Source organism: Falco punctatus (assembly GCF_963210335.1).
Source record: "Falco punctatus genome assembly, chromosome: 7".
NCBI classification, from domain to species: domain Eukaryota; kingdom Metazoa; phylum Chordata; class Aves; order Falconiformes; family Falconidae; genus Falco; species Falco punctatus.
The window spans coordinates 501,819-518,930 of record NC_137587.1 but is presented as its reverse complement, the minus strand read 5'-3'; the positions used below and the strand labels follow the sequence as shown (position 1 = coordinate 518,930).

General features: G+C 44.5%; 2 protein-coding genes across 6 annotated transcripts in view; both read right to left on the bottom strand.

The window, feature by feature from the left end:
* Window positions 1-15,158, bottom strand: part of LOC308066884 (cytosolic phospholipase A2 epsilon-like) — a 29,759-nt gene extending 14,601 nt beyond the window's left edge. Inside the window, exons 1-5 of the mRNA XM_080394803.1 lie at window positions 10,702-15,158; window positions 2,629-2,765; window positions 2,178-2,309; window positions 984-1,024; window positions 60-102 (exon numbers count right to left, since the gene is read on the bottom strand). Coding sequence (XP_080250929.1) covers window positions 60-102; window positions 984-1,024; window positions 2,178-2,309; window positions 2,629-2,765; window positions 10,702-10,810 — 462 coding nt within the window. The 5' untranslated portion in view covers window positions 10,811-15,158. The remainder of the gene's footprint in view (window positions 1-59; window positions 103-983; window positions 1,025-2,177; window positions 2,310-2,628; window positions 2,766-10,701) is intronic.
* Window positions 15,159-15,292: 134 nt separating this feature from the next.
* LOC308066887 (cytosolic phospholipase A2 epsilon-like) overlaps window positions 15,293-17,112 on the bottom strand; it is a 45,255-nt gene continuing 43,435 nt past the window's right edge. For all 5 annotated transcript variants that reach the window (XM_080394810.1, XM_080394811.1, XM_080394812.1 and 2 more), the window contains 2 exons: window positions 16,728-16,914; window positions 15,293-15,860 (listed from right to left, as the gene is read on the bottom strand). In XM_080394810.1, the coding sequence (XP_080250936.1) occupies window positions 15,652-15,860; window positions 16,728-16,914 (396 nt within the window). In that variant the 3' untranslated portion in view covers window positions 15,293-15,651. The remainder of the gene's footprint in view (window positions 15,861-16,727; window positions 16,915-17,112) is intronic.

Below are 17,112 nucleotides of genomic sequence, written 5' to 3'. Positions count from 1 at the left end.
GCTGGCTTTGCAACGAGCATTGCTACGTGGCAGGGAAAGGATTACAAAATAAAGATTACCACTAAAACTCCATTAGTAACAATGTTTTCAGGAGGATCCGGACTAAAAGACAAAATGAAAAACAATCAATTCAAAAACAGCACTTTTTTTTTAAACTCTTCTTTATCTTTAAAAGTCTATCTTTGGACAGGCAGCACGGCCAAACACCAACAGAAATTCTAGCTGGGCACTCCATCCAATTTGCCTCTCACAGGCTTGAGCCTGAAGTTTGTTTATGAAGATCTGCTGAATGGGGGAGCTCCTCACTGTATCAGACAGGATCGTTTTTTGACGCACCAAGGCAAATTGATACAGGGATGGCATCATTACACTATCGCCCTGTTTTGCTCGGTTCAAACCTGGGGGATCAGAGCTGAAAAGCCAGTGAATTCATCCAACATGCCATAACAAAACAGGAAAAAATATTACCATTTACCTTAAAAATCAACAGGACTGATTTACATGCCCATTCTCTCTATTAACTACATAGTCAGCACAGAAACACAGTAAAAATATTTTTTTTAATCCATTCCCACAACAAAACCAAATTCCAGTTATCATTGTCCCACGTTCTTACGACGAAGTAAACAACAGGGAACCCACAGTAAGGAGCGAGAGGCATTTGGAACCTAAACCTCCCTCGGGTGCAGAATGCCCCTCCCAGCCTGGTGAGCAGCAGCTGTTAAGAGACGTACCCACGCTGCCACCAGCACCTGGGCTACCTTCTCCCTGTGTCTGGACACCCGCTGCAGCTGCACACACATCATGCATCCCAGCTCCACTGAATGCCCTACACAAGCACCTCCTGAACACCCAGACTTCCCCTCCACTTTATTCAGGCGGTGACGGCATTACAGGGCTGCAAGTGCCAGCTGATGTTTTGCATCAGTAACATTTTGTCTCTGGCTTACGTTTCTATAGACCGCCTATTTGGCCTTACACACCTGCTCTCCATCGTGAATTCAACCTCCAGCTCCTCTTTTCCCTGCAAAAGAAAATGAAGGTGGTCACTGCAGATTGGTCCTCCCGTGAAGGGAGGTACCCAACAGGAATCTGTGCTCTTCAGGGGTCTCTATAATATATATATATAAAGGATCCGCCTTTCATTGCTGCACGTGCAGCAAATTAATCTTCCTTCGTGTTGCACCTGCTATACTTCTAGTATCAAGTACTGCTAATATCACATCTGCTATTGTAGCCGACTCTTGGTTTAGACCTCGCAGGATAAATGTAATAGACGCTGCAGGGCCCCTTGCTGGTTGCTCCTCCTTTCTGCAGTCATAGGCTCACCCTGCACCGTTGCACAGCCCACCTGCAATTCCCCTTCCCTTCCCCTCGCACAGGCTCCCCGCTCAGTGCCAGCAAGGCTGGATGGGCCTGCCAGGGCATGCTCAGCCTGAGGTGCCCTGGAGGGTGCACACCTAGACTCATTGCGTGTGCAGACATCACCTTTGTCACTTGTAACTGCCTCCCCCTGAGATTTTCTTCCTCCTTTGCAGGTTTTGGTGCAGCTCCCATAATCTTGTTGCCTTCCTAGTGAGACCTCTGAGGAAAATACAGCATGCAAAGCCAGCCTTTCCAAAAGAGGTATCAGATCGAATCAGCACTTGCTCGAGTTAAGTATTTCCAGGCCCCAAACGTTGCCTTTAAAACTTCAGTATAAGTTGTCTCCACCATGTGAAAGTGAAACCTGCTGAAAAACTAACTTCTCAGAACAGCTCAGCTATGCAAGTGTTATGTTCGTTTTCCAAAGAAGCTGAACGCCACATCGGGTTTGCAGCATATGACTGCATATCACTACTTTTATATTAACAGAACATAACGCACAGTTCAGAGCCACTGGCTCCAGCCGCAAAACTACTGTCTGCTAAACTTGAGATTTTGATGCCAAGGACAGCAACCAGACAGTCAAAGCCAATAACATTGACCAGCCATGTCTGCAGAAGCAGCCCCCAAAACATGCTGTAATATTACAGAAGCAACACTGGGCATCAGCCCCCCAAACAGATGGACGTACTCAGGTGGCTAAACAGAGAGTAGGAGAGGCTTGTGTAGGGGACACGTGAGAGGGGAGCTGAGACAACCACATCCTCACCTGACCACATCCCCTTAGCTTTGTCCTTGAAATTTATCCATACCTGCGGATTCAGCTGGAAACATAGTTGAACGTTTTCTCCAAGCTGGATTTTGGACACATCAAAGAAAACAGTGAGGAGATGGTCATCTTGAGTTGCATTATCCTCATCACAAACTTGTAGCTCCAGAATGTTCTAGGATTTTTTTATAAAAAAATAATTAAAATTATATAAGGTTTAACATGCATAACATGCTACAGATATTTCATTTTAGCTGAAGGAACTCGGGAAAGAAGTTCAAGAATGAAAAAACCAGAAACTTTGCATTTGTTCCCTACAGACTGTAGTGACTGCGCTGGCAGATGCAGCCTGACCCACCCGCCGAGAGCGAAGTGGCTACAGCAGGAGTGTGAACGCTTTGCAACCGAACGCAGACCGACTCGCAGAGTGGAAGGGCCCCGTGGCAGGTTTGATCTCTGGTAAGAATAACCGTTGGGAATAGCCGTGTTCCTACCTTAACCTGGCTCTGGATCGTGAAGTGGAAGGTTTCATTCCATGTGGGGTTCTTGCTGTTCTGGACTGTCTTGGTGCGGAAACGCTGCACTGAAGCTGTTGGTAGGCTCAGACTCACGTAGCAATCAGACTGGGTTACTGTTGAGGAAAGGGAAAGTGTGAAAGCGATGGACCAATGAAACACATCTACTACCCCATAAGGCATCACACGGTGTAAATTTCTAAGCTCCGTACGCAGGCCAACATGCAGAACGCAGGCCAGGATGCTAGCTACAGTACCATCGGGCCAGCGGCAAGGCAACCAGCCTGCTTTCCTCTTCTGAAAGCTTGGTAGCATGCTCTTCTTGAGAGCTACTTCTTTTAATTGCTGGAAAAACAATAATCATTCCGAATAATGCAGTTACGTTACATTATCAGACTTCAAGGGTTTTGTACTGAAGAGCCATCCCTATGCACAGGGCAGTCACGTGGGCGGCTCCTGCTGTGAACACAGCACAGGTGACATTAGCTGTTGTGGCGGGGCTGCCAGGCAGACAGAGCCCAGCTCCTGCATACCAGGCTTCCACAGGTTTGCATGAACGTGCCCTGACATTTCTGGGGTAGCTCTGGCTGTAGAGTTCTGTCTTGCTGATGTTCTGGAGCATCCCGTCTTTTTGCCAGTGCGCCTGGCTGCTAACGTGGCAGAGGCAGGAGTTCACTGCACTGAAGGTTCTCACCCATTGCTGGCACAGAAAGCAGGTCTTCCACCAAGGCACTGATCTCCATCTGCTTTCTTCCCTTTCGGGAGGAAAGGAACGCACACGTACACCATAGAGCTCAACAACAGAGCTTTTGAAGAAAAAAAAATTCAAGGAAAAAAAATTGTCTGTGGAGATGAATTGCATGCAATCCTCTGTGGACTAAAATGAGCACATATAAAAAAACCACTGAAATGTTGAACAGTTTGATGGCATAACATTTGCTTTGAGAAACAGCTGTCCCAAGGCAGAGTTTTTGTCAGTAAAGGCGTATAAAAAAATAGATTGCTTAACGTCACTGTTTTCACCTGCCTTTTTTTCAGTGCATCAGCCAGAGTGGTGAAGGTATTGCAACACTTAGTGTGCAGGTGAAAGCACAGAGCAAGCTGGCGTTAGTTACTTCTTTGCGCAAGATTGCATTGCTTTGCTGTTTCAATCTTGTTCAGGTCCTAGAGTTCACCTATGAAATTGAATGTTTCCAGATGTAGGGAAGCAGCTTTAGTGTTTTTATTCTCCTTTCTCAGCTGAAGAGACCAGTCGTAAAATTTGGGACTTTGGCTTCCCACCTGAGTTCCATCACAGGCGATGGAAGTTCAGGGCCAAAGCTTCAGCAAGGAGCAGGGATTAGCAGCAGCTCACAGTGCCTACATCACCAACAAGCACTTTCATTCTGAGGTCAGAATAATCTGCCTGCACATACATTTTGTCATCATTATTAGGAAATAAAAGGCAAATGTGAGTCATGAGATGAACAATCCTGTGGACCCACATTCAAGAGTCACAGATGACTGCCCTGCAGAACACAATCTGTCAGTCAGGGATGACAACCTACACAAGCATCAGCGATAGCATGGAGAAGCATTAGCCATAAATGCCAATCCCAACATTAGCATCATATTTCCTCTATTTGTAAACCCCACCTACTCAAGCATTCCTGCCATTGCATAGCAGACACACCTTCACCTGAATAGACTTGAGTCTTGCCCCACATAGTTTTACCTGTGGACCTGAATTTGGGAAACACAGAATAATTGACTTGACCCTTTATTGCACTCCATGTGTAACTGAAGAATTACCAAAGCTAGCCTTTTTTTTCCCCTGACTCCCCTGAGACTTAAGTCATCTTTGTTTGAGTAACTCTGAATGAGAAAAAGAGTAACTCTGATGAAGGTAATTGCGGTATATACAAAGATACATGAATTCTAAAACAATAGCAAGACACGTAGAGATCAGCTGAGCTTCTAAAAGTCCCAATAGCCCCTGAACACCTGTGTGCATACAGGAGATGTCCATATGAAAATCTTTTTTGGCTCTTGGGAAGTCCAGGCTGATACTAGCACAGACTGCTGGCAGCCCTTGTCCTCACAAGGAGGAGGATCAGGAGGACCAAGATGCATAAGTGTGAGAGTGATCCGAAGTTTATTTCATTGGCAATTCTCAAACAGCAATACATACTCTGTCTGCATCTGTTGCAATGGTTAAAGCATGCTTTCGCAAATCCACCAGGTTTTTGGGTTTTTTTTTCTGTAAGCGATCACTGTCTGCTACCGCACTGTATCATACACCTTTAGGAAATAACTACCTGTCAGACAGCAGAGTCCTGACTTCTCAGTTAGTTCTCTGGCCTTCTCTAGGGGACGTCCAACACCGCCACTGCACAAGCACGCTTCCCTCTTCCCCTCTGCAAAATGATTTTGGTGATGCCTTTTGTACTTCAGAGGTGCCTTCTGAAGCCTAATTACCTCTTGTTGATGAAGTATTTTGCAGGTGTGACGAGGGAGGCACTTACAACACCCAGGAACTTTTTTTTTTTTACTCACCTCTGATACCTCAGGCCCACTTTCTGCCCAGCCAGCCCCAGGTACCAGCCAATGTGAGAGCTTGCACTCTGCAGCCCACCCTGTGCCCAGGCAGCCAGCCATGCTGCCGCACCCCGCTGCCGTGCATGGGGCTGCAGTTGCCAGCCGCGGGCAAGCAGGTTGCTGTTGACCAGGTCGGTCCACCAGCCTAGCCACGGCGACTACACTTGCATGCGACACGCACGGCAGAGCTTTGCAGCAGCGACCTGCTGCATCTCGCCCCACAACCGCAACACGCCAGCGGCTGTCAGGCACACTTGGGTGGCAGCTGTGGCAGTGCTGTGGGGCAACATCCTGCCACAAGCAGGCGTGGCAGCAGCTGTTTATGAAAGCACGGTCGTCTTGTCCAGTTATTACACTAAGTTTCTAATTATCTTCCAGGATAATAGCAGGACTGGATCTTAATTGTGCTTTACCCTTAAAGAGCTTGACAGTGACACGACCCATGCTAAAAACCACCACAGCCCCAGCGCTGTGCTGTACCCCAGGCAGCAGGGCACCAGCTGTTCTGGCTCTAGCTCAAACCTCACCTGCTTCATCGACAGGCCAATTTAAACAGGGCTAAACAAACAAACAAAATTAATTCTACCTTTTTTTTTTTTTATGCTAACAGATGCAACCTCCAGCCCACCTTTAACCTGGACATCCTCCTCTTAAACGGCCTTGAAGTGCTCACACTGAGGCTGTTTCTAGGGAGTAGATTTTTTTCCCCCTGTAACTGTTAGGGTATAGTTTTTCTTATTGTGCTGAAAGGATCCAAAACAAAGATGTGGCCTCAAATACTGTTTGCCCAGACCATCTCCTTGATTGTGGCTCCCCGCACTTGGACCCATCCATGTCACTAAATAAAAGCTATCGCCACCAGCTGAGAAAAACATTTTACTTTGTCCTCCCACTCTGTGGAGCTGAGCAGAGATCTGACTGAGGGTGCAGGGACAGGCAGGCATTGCTGTTTTGTAGGATGCAGAATATTAGATAATTTAGGTAACTGGAACTTTTTATATTATTTTTTTAAAATAAAAACGTGGGTCACTTCTGTGAAATAAAACATCTTCCTTCTCAAGGCCCTTCACGGCCAGATTACTGGAGTTCTTTCAGTCCTGGGAGATGGGTTCCTGCCTGCAGGGAGCATTTAACACTAATCTTCTAAGATCTAAAATTCAATAAAAGGCTTTCACTCTCCCACCCTGCCCTTCACATCGGGTGGAGCACCCTACAAGCATCCCTAAAACATTATCACTGGTCTCATTCACATCCATCCTTAAAATATCCCTTTGCTGAGATGTTGCTAAACAACCTTACTTCCCTACACACCCATTCCTATCCACCCCGCCCCCCCCCCCCCCCCCCCTTTCTCCCTAGCTGGGCTTTGTCAGTCCACATCCCCTTATTTTATAACAAGGTTTCAAGCGGCACCTAGAGCAATAGGTTGTTGGTACAGAATTCCAACTGCTTAAATGGTGAAGTAATAAACAACAATGAAACTGTAACAATGGTGCAAGAACAAAACACCAGAGGAAGCCTGCAGGTTCCTGCAGTAAGTATCACATTAGACCACAGTTCCTCAAACAGCAATGTAATCCACTGACAATATTTCTTTTCAGGATCTCAAGGGCCTTTCCATAAATTATCGCCTACATGGCAGAACTGCTACTGCAATGTCATAAAATACATTTTTTGATAAAAATATAAAACATAGTTAAGAATTTGATAAAATATTGTATCCAAAATAATATAAGCCTTATATAAGAAAGGTCAAAAGTAACAAGCCTAACATAAAAATTTCCATAAAAGCTTCCAAAAATATCATTTTCTTAACAAGACAATGCTGAAGAATAGTTTTAACTCTACACCAGCCAAAGTCCATTTAGCCCAGGGCCCACAGGCAGTGTCCACTGAGGGCTCTTGGATGTTTCCAGAAAGCAGGAAATGATGGCTTCAAATTGATCAGCGTAGCGTCCCCCTCCAGCTGCCTATTTTTACCTTGTTGTTTAACACTGAATACTCTGTTTTGTTTTCTTTTCCATTTTTTAATTCTACTTAAAAGATTTTGTTTCTCTCCAGTATCTTGCTCTTTAGCCCCTTTGTCTTTTTTGGGGAAGGATCTTCGGTCTTGCTTGGGATGGACATCAGGGCCAGAGGAGATTATGCCCCACATTTTAGTGGTGGGTGTCCAAGGAAGAGTATAAGAGGGTAAGCACCTTATAATGCTCTCTCAGCCCTCACAATTTCAGATTCAGAGACTTCCTAAGCCAACCTTCACTGGGTTTTTCTTCCATGAACCTGCCCCGTCTCTGCCTACAACCCACATAAACTTCTGGCACCCGTTGTCTCCCACAGTGGGGACCCCGAGCTGAATCACACGCTGTGGAAAGATGTGTCCTGTTTGTTTGGAGCTATGGGGGTTGCCAGAGGCCTGTGAGAGGCTGAGCTTGAAATCTGAAATTCTCTGCAGAGAGAGCTGTTAGGAGTAGGTTGGGCTGGTGCACATCCAAGTCTCACCCCATCAGAGAGCCAGGATGCTGATGGGATACACACCCAAATCTGCGAACTGGCAAGTGTCCACAGGTCCAGGAATACCAGGAGCCCCATGGAGCCTGATGGGGATGTGGGTGTGCCCGGTGGGGGGTGGGAACATGGAGAACACAAACAAGATACGAAATTCCTGGTGGTATCAATGACATCAGCTAGGCATGGATGCACATGTGGAAATTCATACTATGATTTACACACTGCTGGATCAGTGGGCAGAAGAGACAGAACAGCCCAAGAGTGCATTAAAAAGATTCAGGGTTTAAAAAGCAGAATAAACTAATTTAAATTGTCTTAGATGAAAATACCATCTTACGCACTGAAGTTCCATTAAAGGTCTTGTATTATCTATTCTGTGGGAGATGTTAGTGAGGTTTTGAGAGTCTGCTGTTATGGGTTTCCATTACCTGGAAAATGGAGCAGGTAGACCAATAACAAAGTTAACCTGCAGCACCAGGTTGGGGCACAAACTGAAACACTATACGAGTAGCAAACAAAGTGATCCCAAAAGTCTGCAGAAACCTAGCACAAGGAGGGATACTGAGAGGAGAAAATAACACAACAGGATTCACTTTGGAACCAAAAGGATGGGCACTATCGGTGAGAGAGAGAAGGAGCTGATTTAAAATGTTAAAAATCTGTAAGATGACTGAGAAATAGGTGACACTTGCCGACTTGTTCTATCTAGAAAGTTCGCAGGAAAAGGAAAGTGGTAAAAACAGAGCTGGGAAAAGGAAGACTGAGGAAAAAAACCATCCATGTTAGGAAAACGGTTGTTGTAAAGAAGTCTACATCACTGGTGATGGAGGTCCACGCACTTCAGGGTTTCCTGAGGCTGTGTCAAGCTAATCTCTAGGGAGCTGTAAAGATGACTGAAACAACTCAACAATATTTCCCCAGTTTTACATGAAAACCAGCAAAATTTTGTACAAGTGGCACACTTTTTTATCTCAAGCCTCCCATTTTGCTGCTTCTCAGTGAAAGCCACATACGGTTACCAACATGCAATTTGCACTAGCTTTTACATTGGCAGTGATTGTAACCAGAAGTTAAATTGTTTTATTAAAACATTAGAAATACAAGATTATTTTATAAGATAAAGAGCATGCCATTGAAATGTGTGACTTCTACAGTTCTGGCTGCATAGAGAACTATGTCCTGAAATACTTTAAAAGCAGATATTTCTGATAAATGCAACTGACAAACTCTACACTTGGCAAAATCAAATGTTACTGGCATTAAGCAGCTGTCAATCAAAACCAGATTCAACCTTTAACGTGAACAAGGCAGTGCCGCGACTGGTATGATTTTCTTTTCCTACACGATGGAAGTACCCAACAAGCACAGAATTCACCTTTTGCAAGTATCGTTTTCATTTTCTTTGTGCAAAATTTCTTCCCTTCGATATTTTGACTTACAGTACCATTTCAAACAGATGACAGCTTGACAACATTGGTGGTGAATGTCTGTCACACTGTTTTACGGGCAACGTTGGGCATGGACTTCACTGTGTAAGGCTGAACAGCCTGAGCCTGGAAAGCCGCTGCTGTGGCTTTACTGCTGCTCCAGACCCTGTGTCACCCCCTGAAAGCATCTCTGCCATTCAAACTGCACCTTTAAGCAGCTTGACAGGCTGGTGGGACATGCCTTGGAGTGGGAAGCAGAAATGCCTGAGCATTTAAGTATCTGTCCCTTGCCCTAGAAACTTTCTAGTATTGGGAAGGACAGCATCAAAATGTAGGAAATTCTCCTCAGAATAAAAATAGTTTCAAAAAAAAAAAAATCATTGATCTAGATGAAAAAAAGGTGGATAGGAAGTTTGGTAAGCTCATTATCAGGCAGATGGTTTAATAGAACTTGATTATGTGGGGAGGTGTCTAAGGGCTGTAGTTTTCCACACCTCTTTCTTTCAGTTCAGAGCACACGACTATACCTTCAAATAGGTTTCAGCTGTAGCAAGGAATTTCTCTCCAGCCTTCAAATAAATGACCTTCAAATTTCCTTTCTGCACTTTAGAAATGGTCCAGTGGGAAGGTTCGTACAGAGTCTTCACCCCCATACATTCAGCAACCACAAAGCATCTTACTTCTTTTCAATAGAAATCAGGGTGAGAAACTCTTCTTTGTATACCTTTGGTCTCTAGAGAAAGTATAGCAGAACTCAGAGCAAATCACTTTGGAACGGCCCAAACAAATGTCTTGCCTTGCATCATTTTAACTGAACCAATTTAGCTTGATCTGGTTTCTGTAGAAACTTTCTGCATTCAGACTTCTTATTTGTATAAATGAATAAATGCAAGACAACCAGCAATCTCCTCAGACTGGAGGTGACTGTCATTGCTCACTTTTTTCCCTAGTGCTTTGCTGTTCAGATATTTACGGAGCATTAATAAACTTTTACATAACTATCATGCCCAGGCATTGTGTAAGAATAATTAAGAACAAAAAAAAGCTCGTAGTGCAAGCCCTCAACTAAGTTTCAAAACATGGCTGTTCCTATGGCTGAAACAAACCTGACAGTCCATGGGAGATGTCAAGTATGCAGTCGTGAGCTTACATAAAATATTCTGTGACAGGCCCGGGGATGTGCAGGGGGGACATTACTATAAGAAGGAACAATAAAAAGAAGCGCCCCATCTAAACTTCTTATTGCAGCTTTCCACGTGAATCAAAATCTCTTCTTTGGCGGATTCAGATGTGAAACATTTTACGCGTTCTGTGCAAACATCTTTATAACTACAGCTGGCGGCTAGGCTTCAGTGTTACACTGACAAAGATGCAAGAACAAATAATACCTTCCAACTATGCTACCTCGTCTTCAGCACACCACGGTCATGCATATTCTCTCTCTGTCCTTTCGTAAATTCTCTGCAGTTTGTGACACAGTTACATTCTGAGTAGTTCTACAAGCATGCAGATGTTCCAGGGGTATAGTAAAAATACTCACATAAGTCTGCTTTCCTGGCATTTTTCATCCGTATGATTTTTACAGTAAGCAAGTTGCATGGAGAAGGTTCTGTCTGTTGAACAGCACACGTGATTTGTGGGATGAACATGCAGAGAGAAAGAAGAGCAGCACAGTCAGAGATAGCTTTGAATTAAATGTTTCAATTCCAACCATCAAAGCATTTCTGTACTGAGGTTCTTCCTTGTGCATTGTCATCTTCTTCCCAGGTTTGCAGCCAGAGACCCAAAATGTGCATTCAATCACGGACCAAACCTCTGATGCCCTCCATTTCCCAGCCTGAGGAAACCTGTGGTAACCCTCAGCTCGAAGTGCCTGACTCTTGCATCACAGACAAGCATATGATAGCAAGCCTTGCTGTGTTATTAATACAGCTGACACATATCTTGGTCTGTGCAAATTGGAAGGGTGTCATGTACAGCCACTACATTACACAACAAACAGCAGACAATCTAGCAGGGCAGGAATTAGTGACGATATCATGGTGTAACGATGCTGTTCGTCAGCTGGTTTATAGCTCTCTAACTCCATCGTTACGTTTGACATAGAGCAGTGCTGGTTCTCAGGCAATGAGGACCTGAAAAGCATCTTCCAGAGACCTATCCCAGACTTCTCAGAAGGGGGGACTGAAAGCAACAACTCTGTAATTATTTCTCTCTGAATAATTTGGCTCATCCAATCTTCCTTTAAGCAAAAGTGAAAGGAAAGTATCAACGGAAATCTTGGGGAAACCGCCCAAACTTAAGTGGTTATCAAAAGACGCTTAACAAACCTGCTTTGATTTTGTTATCCTCTCTCATAGTAAGCAGGGATCAGACAAACACGGCACTTAATCAAAAGTATGGGGGATGAAGGTGAGTTACTTTGTTCCCTAGATAACTGTCTTTTTTAAAGGAATAAAGGAGGAAGAACTGCACATTTAATGCTCTAAATGACACATACACAACCACCCCCCCCCCAAAAAAAAAAAACAAAACAAAAAACAACCAAAAACCCACCCGAAAACCCAAACCATTAAAATCGACCAAAACGCCCCTTCCAATGCACAAACAAACAACAAAGAACAGGAGCCAAACAATGTAGCGATGCAACACACACATCTAAGAGCCAGTTCACACATGCTACCTGTAGGGCAGAGCATCACCACAACAAATACACAGATCAATACACAACGACGTTCCATTCCTTTCTGCCTCCAAACTCCCGCAGCTCTGAAGAGTGCTATATTTAACACCTCACACGGCGTTACCTGCCTGGCTCTCCCCATGCACTCGCTGACACTAGTGATACCTCCTTATTTTTTTTTTTTTCAGCTGGCTGCTTTGCCTAGCCTAATTGGATGGAAGCAAAGGACAACAGCAAGGTATGAAGAGATCTCCCTTCCTTTTTAATTAGGCATTTTCAAAATAGTCAAATTACTGCAGCATTAAAGTCTTTGCCTGCCTGAAGGCCAAACACAAAGCAGGCACAAAACCCAGGCAGAAGCCCCGCTTTGCTCTCAACCTTGGCATTGAAGAAGAAATCTCAGAGCTGAAGATGCAGGACGTGGAACACCACCTCCTACGGCAGGTCCCTTCTGTGGCCAAGGGGCCGCCTGCACAGCTCATCACAGAGCCTCCTCCTGCCTTGTCTTACCTGGCTCTTACTGTAGAGCAGCCCCATCGCGGTCTCCTCTGCGTCAGAAGCACAAAGCACGGCAGCAGCTAGGTACAGAGGAGCCTCAGCCAGGCAGCTTCTCGTCGTTTAAGCTGCCCAGAGCAGGCAGGCAGGTGTGTTAGTGCCTGACTCACCACTTGAGCAATCCCCACACTCCTCCTCCTTGCTGCCCAGGAGGCGAGTACTTGCCGCGCACCCGCACCGAGGCGCAGACACCCAGGCTCCAGCGCTGTGGGAGGATGGATGGCCTCTGCAGCTCGAGAGGGACAGCAAGCCCTGAGAGGGATCTTCCCTTCACTCTTACAGGCACTGAGCAAACGTTTTATACTTCCAAGCACCCACATGCCTTCTTGGGGGCACCACAGTGCTTTTGCACACTGCAGGGCTGGCAAACCGCAGTGCCGAGGTGGCTGCTGCCAGCCAGGGGCCATCGGGCTGCCTGGGAGTGGGCAACAGGGACTTCTTTGGCCAAGGACGCCCAAACAAACCAACACACATACAAATGCTTTTTATTGCCTATAGGGAGTAGGTGGGTCTTTGCTTAAAGACAGCTGAAAGAATCTTTTTGTATCCCCACCCAACCTGCCATTTTGCTTGACTCAGGCAGTAGCTTTCAGCCAAGCAGATATTGCAGTGACAAACGTTGCATGAAACTATTCCCAAATCACCTGCCGAAATCGTAAGAGAGTTTACCTTGTAACCTTGTACCTCTGAATTAAGGTACTTCAGTGAATGATCTCCAAGAGGATATGTTTCGAAAGGTGAAATTAATTGAAACATTCCTGTTAATTATGATGTTCACACGTATTCTGTATGTACTCACATTTATAAGGCATCATTGTGCAGGGCACTGCACATCATGCAAGGCAGTCCCGGTCTCAGTGAGGAAGCACATAAAGTGAGTAGACAAGTAGTAAAAATATGGGGATTTTTTTTTTTTTTTAAAAGCCATCCTTGCAATTGTAAAATTTAACAGAGAAATCAAATTCAAAATAATCGCATTTCACTTTGCAATGGATTGAGAACTGACTGATTACGTTAGCTTCACAGATACAATATAATTTGAATTTCATAACATATTTGGCATTTTAAGACACTAACTTAAGAACCAGATGCAACAAATGTCACCCAAACTTGAAACACGTTAAGGACTGATAACGAACCGATCACAAAACCCAGTAGTCAAAGGAAGGAAACCCCAAAAGAAAATATCCCCAGAGAGACTGCAGACAGCTTAGTTAACAAGCCTGTTGCATGTTTTTTTTTATCAATGACCTGGAAATAAATACCCACCCCCATTGGCACACACACAGTTTCAAAAAGAGGATATTGAAAAACTGGGGGAGCTGAAGGAAAGAGCGACAGAATGATCTTGAGAGTAGGAGGAATTTCCTCAGAGAGGGGAAGGCAGGTTTCATATCAACTGGCAGGACACAATGCAGATACCCCAAGGCTGACTTGGGATGCAGCACACCCTTTACTGTACCAATGCAGTACAGTAATTACTCATGGTTAGAAGATGGACTAATTAGCCCTGAAGAAAAGCAAGGTTAATCAGGTTCAGGCTGTGTCATGCACCTTTTTTCCATCCTGTTGTTGAGTACGTTACCCCTGTAAAAAAAAAACAAACAAACAACAAACAAACCAAAAAAAAACCCCAAAAGACTGAAACATCATCCCTCCTGCTCTGTTTCATTTCCAGCAAAAAGGTCTTAAAAACCACAGGAGTAAAATCAAAGACATCTCTGGAAAACACCCAGCGGGATTCCATAAGCTGATATTCTAGCATTCTGGAGCTGAACTGCAATTACAGCTGCCTCACACGTGGAAGGCTAATAATCTAGATTTAAACGTGCAGTGCTGTACCTGAAAGCAGGGCTACACTGTGCCCTTTCAAGTGTTCCACCTGCACGAACAATGAACAAGCTCACAGGTGAAAAACATGGCCCACTCCTCCTCTTCTACCACCCAAATTGCTCTAAGATGCACCACCAGCTGTTGTTTCCATAGAAGAGAATCATCTTCTCCCATCCATTTCCTAGGACTTCATTTCATATGAACAAATCTGTCACTTCTGAGCATAACCAAGACTCTCCTGATCTCAACACCAATTCTGCCCTGGTGACTCAGTCTGAAGTCCACTGCAATAGTAGGATCCTTTTATTATCAAAAGGAAGATAATCCCATTCATTTGTGTTGGATCACTGTGCTGCTGTGACCAGTCTTTTCATGTATCACAGCTGTGCAGTGCAAGGCTGCTATTGTGAAAGACTGAGCTTGTGACCTGCCTGTCGCTGAGCCGCAAGAACAGAGCCTTTGGCAGCCACCTCAGCCCTGAGGACACCCAGGATTTTTGATGAGGAACCACCACTCTGTCAGGACAATCCCTGCAGAAGACAACTTGTAGGGAAGTGTTGAACAGTCACAAAAACCATGTCTGTAAGTAAGGGATCTCAAAGGCCCTCTTGCATTGCCCTCTTCTATGCAAACACCCAGCAGCCACTTCTGATCTTATTAAACCCTGGGAGACACTGCAAGGCCATCTTTCAGGAACAGGCAAGGCAGGTGGAGGTGAGCGAGACAGCACAATCTGCAGCAATAAAGGAAAGTTGGACAACATGACGACTTAGGCTGAGTTGAGGTGGTTCTATGAACAGCAGCTCAGAGGACTCGTTTGATCACCTGAAACAAAGGTGACCTAATTCAGGGGGGTTTATTGACAGTGAAAACTACACATTTTTGCAACACTGATACTAACTGAAGGAACTTATCGTCAAACATCAGCGAAGGAAGCCAGTTAAATAAAACCCTCATAATCGACAAACAATCAAACGGATGCGGATTAGCTATTTACCAGAGAAATTCTGGTTTAAGGGATTGGTGTTCTGCCAGGCAGAAAAAACAAACAAACCATAAATACTGCTTTGATTCACATTTTAATTTGCTACATATTTCATTATCTTACACAACACTATATTAATTCATATGGAATATATATATAAATTGGTAAAGTAACAAGGTAACAAAACTAAACACAAATTTGCTGCTTTGAAGTTTGTATTGCATTAAACCACCAGCAAATTCTAATCTCCTCGACTGAACGGTTGCGGACATAGGATGCATTGGAGTCCAGCACATCCTCAGGATGATGCGGTTCCTACTGCAATTATCACTGGCAAGCATCAGACATCTTGATCTCACCAAATAACAGAAAACCCAAGAACTACCAGTTGGTTGTCGGATGGCTGATGGAAGGCTGAAGCTAGTTACCGGTGGCTAACAATTCCACTGCTTCCTCCGTGCCACTGCCCAGCGCAAGGCCTGAATAATCAACTTCTCGTTATTCAGGACATTGTAATCAGTCAGTTTCACTAGTTTGTCAAAATTCTCTTCACTGAAACACACCTCCCTTGTTGTAAATGGGGAGAGGATGCTGGAGACATCAACTTTGCCTTCAGCCATCTCTTCAGGACTCCTTTCCACACCTGAGGAACAAACCACAAGGACATGCACCGATAAGGTTTTACTGCAGTACATGGATCATATCAGTCATTTAAGTAATTAAAGGTAGAAAAGGGAGATTTGGAGGGAAATATATGATTTGCTAGAGGCATGCAAAAGTCATCTAGTAGCGCTGTATTCCTCAGCCTCCGGATCAAGCCTCTGTCCAAAAATGATTGTAAGCCCAAACAGCTGGGAATAAAAAGACTGATTATCAGCAGCAGCGCCTGTAGACCGCTCCTTGGACAACACAAAGCCTTTGTTACCCAAACTAGTGAAGTGCAAAGAAAAGGAAAACAAGACACTCTCATACTGAATGAAACAACAGCCCTCTCACTGAAAGCTCAGGAGAAATGAGGGCAGTCAGACAGAGAACATAGTTCATATTAAAAACAAAGACCTCTGCCCACTCAGTCCTCAGTCTGGGAGATTACTTTTAAATATGTGAACAAAACCCAGATGAATGGGCTACCGCCAAAACTTCTGTATGGTTCTGCCTCCGCCTTTCTTTGCAAGCAGCAGTGCATAACAAGTCCACGTCTACAGAGTAAACCAGCTTTTGTTGAGGACCTACTGCCCATGCCGTACAGATTTTGGGAGTCTTACCTTCACACTATCTATCTCTGGTACGTCCTGTGGAGTAAATGCCTACTTTCATCTCAACTGTATTAGGAAAGCTTCTGGGGTTCTCCCAGTTCAGAGATACTGACCGATTATTTTTGTCAGTGATAAGACTGGTAATGTCAGCATTGCAAAGAAGGTCAGAGATGACAGTGAGACATCAGATATGAAATGGAGAGGACACACACAGCAAGTAACTTTATTAGAGTTGCTAGCCATGGATGACTCACCAGGAGCTTTATATTTCTTGAAGGTGTCATTTACTAGGGGGAAAAAAAGCACCATTGGAGCTTGTGGACTGTCAGCATCTTCAAACACATAGCACTCCTTCAAGTTTTCCCTGTCTTCTTCACTTATCTCAATTTTGGGAAATGGAATTCCTTGCCCCGAGATGTACTTTGCAATCTGATCCAGAGGCTGGGTGGATGAATGAATAAAGAAAATTAATACAAAGAATCAAAACTCAAAAAAGATCCAGCAATCTGGATTTTCATAAACTCCAGCAGCTAACATGTATATTCTAAGGCTTGAATCTCTCTCTGGGACTTTCAGACAGAAACAGCCATAACCACAGCAGACACTGCAGCTTATCTTATTTTTTGCTTTGCCTTGGGC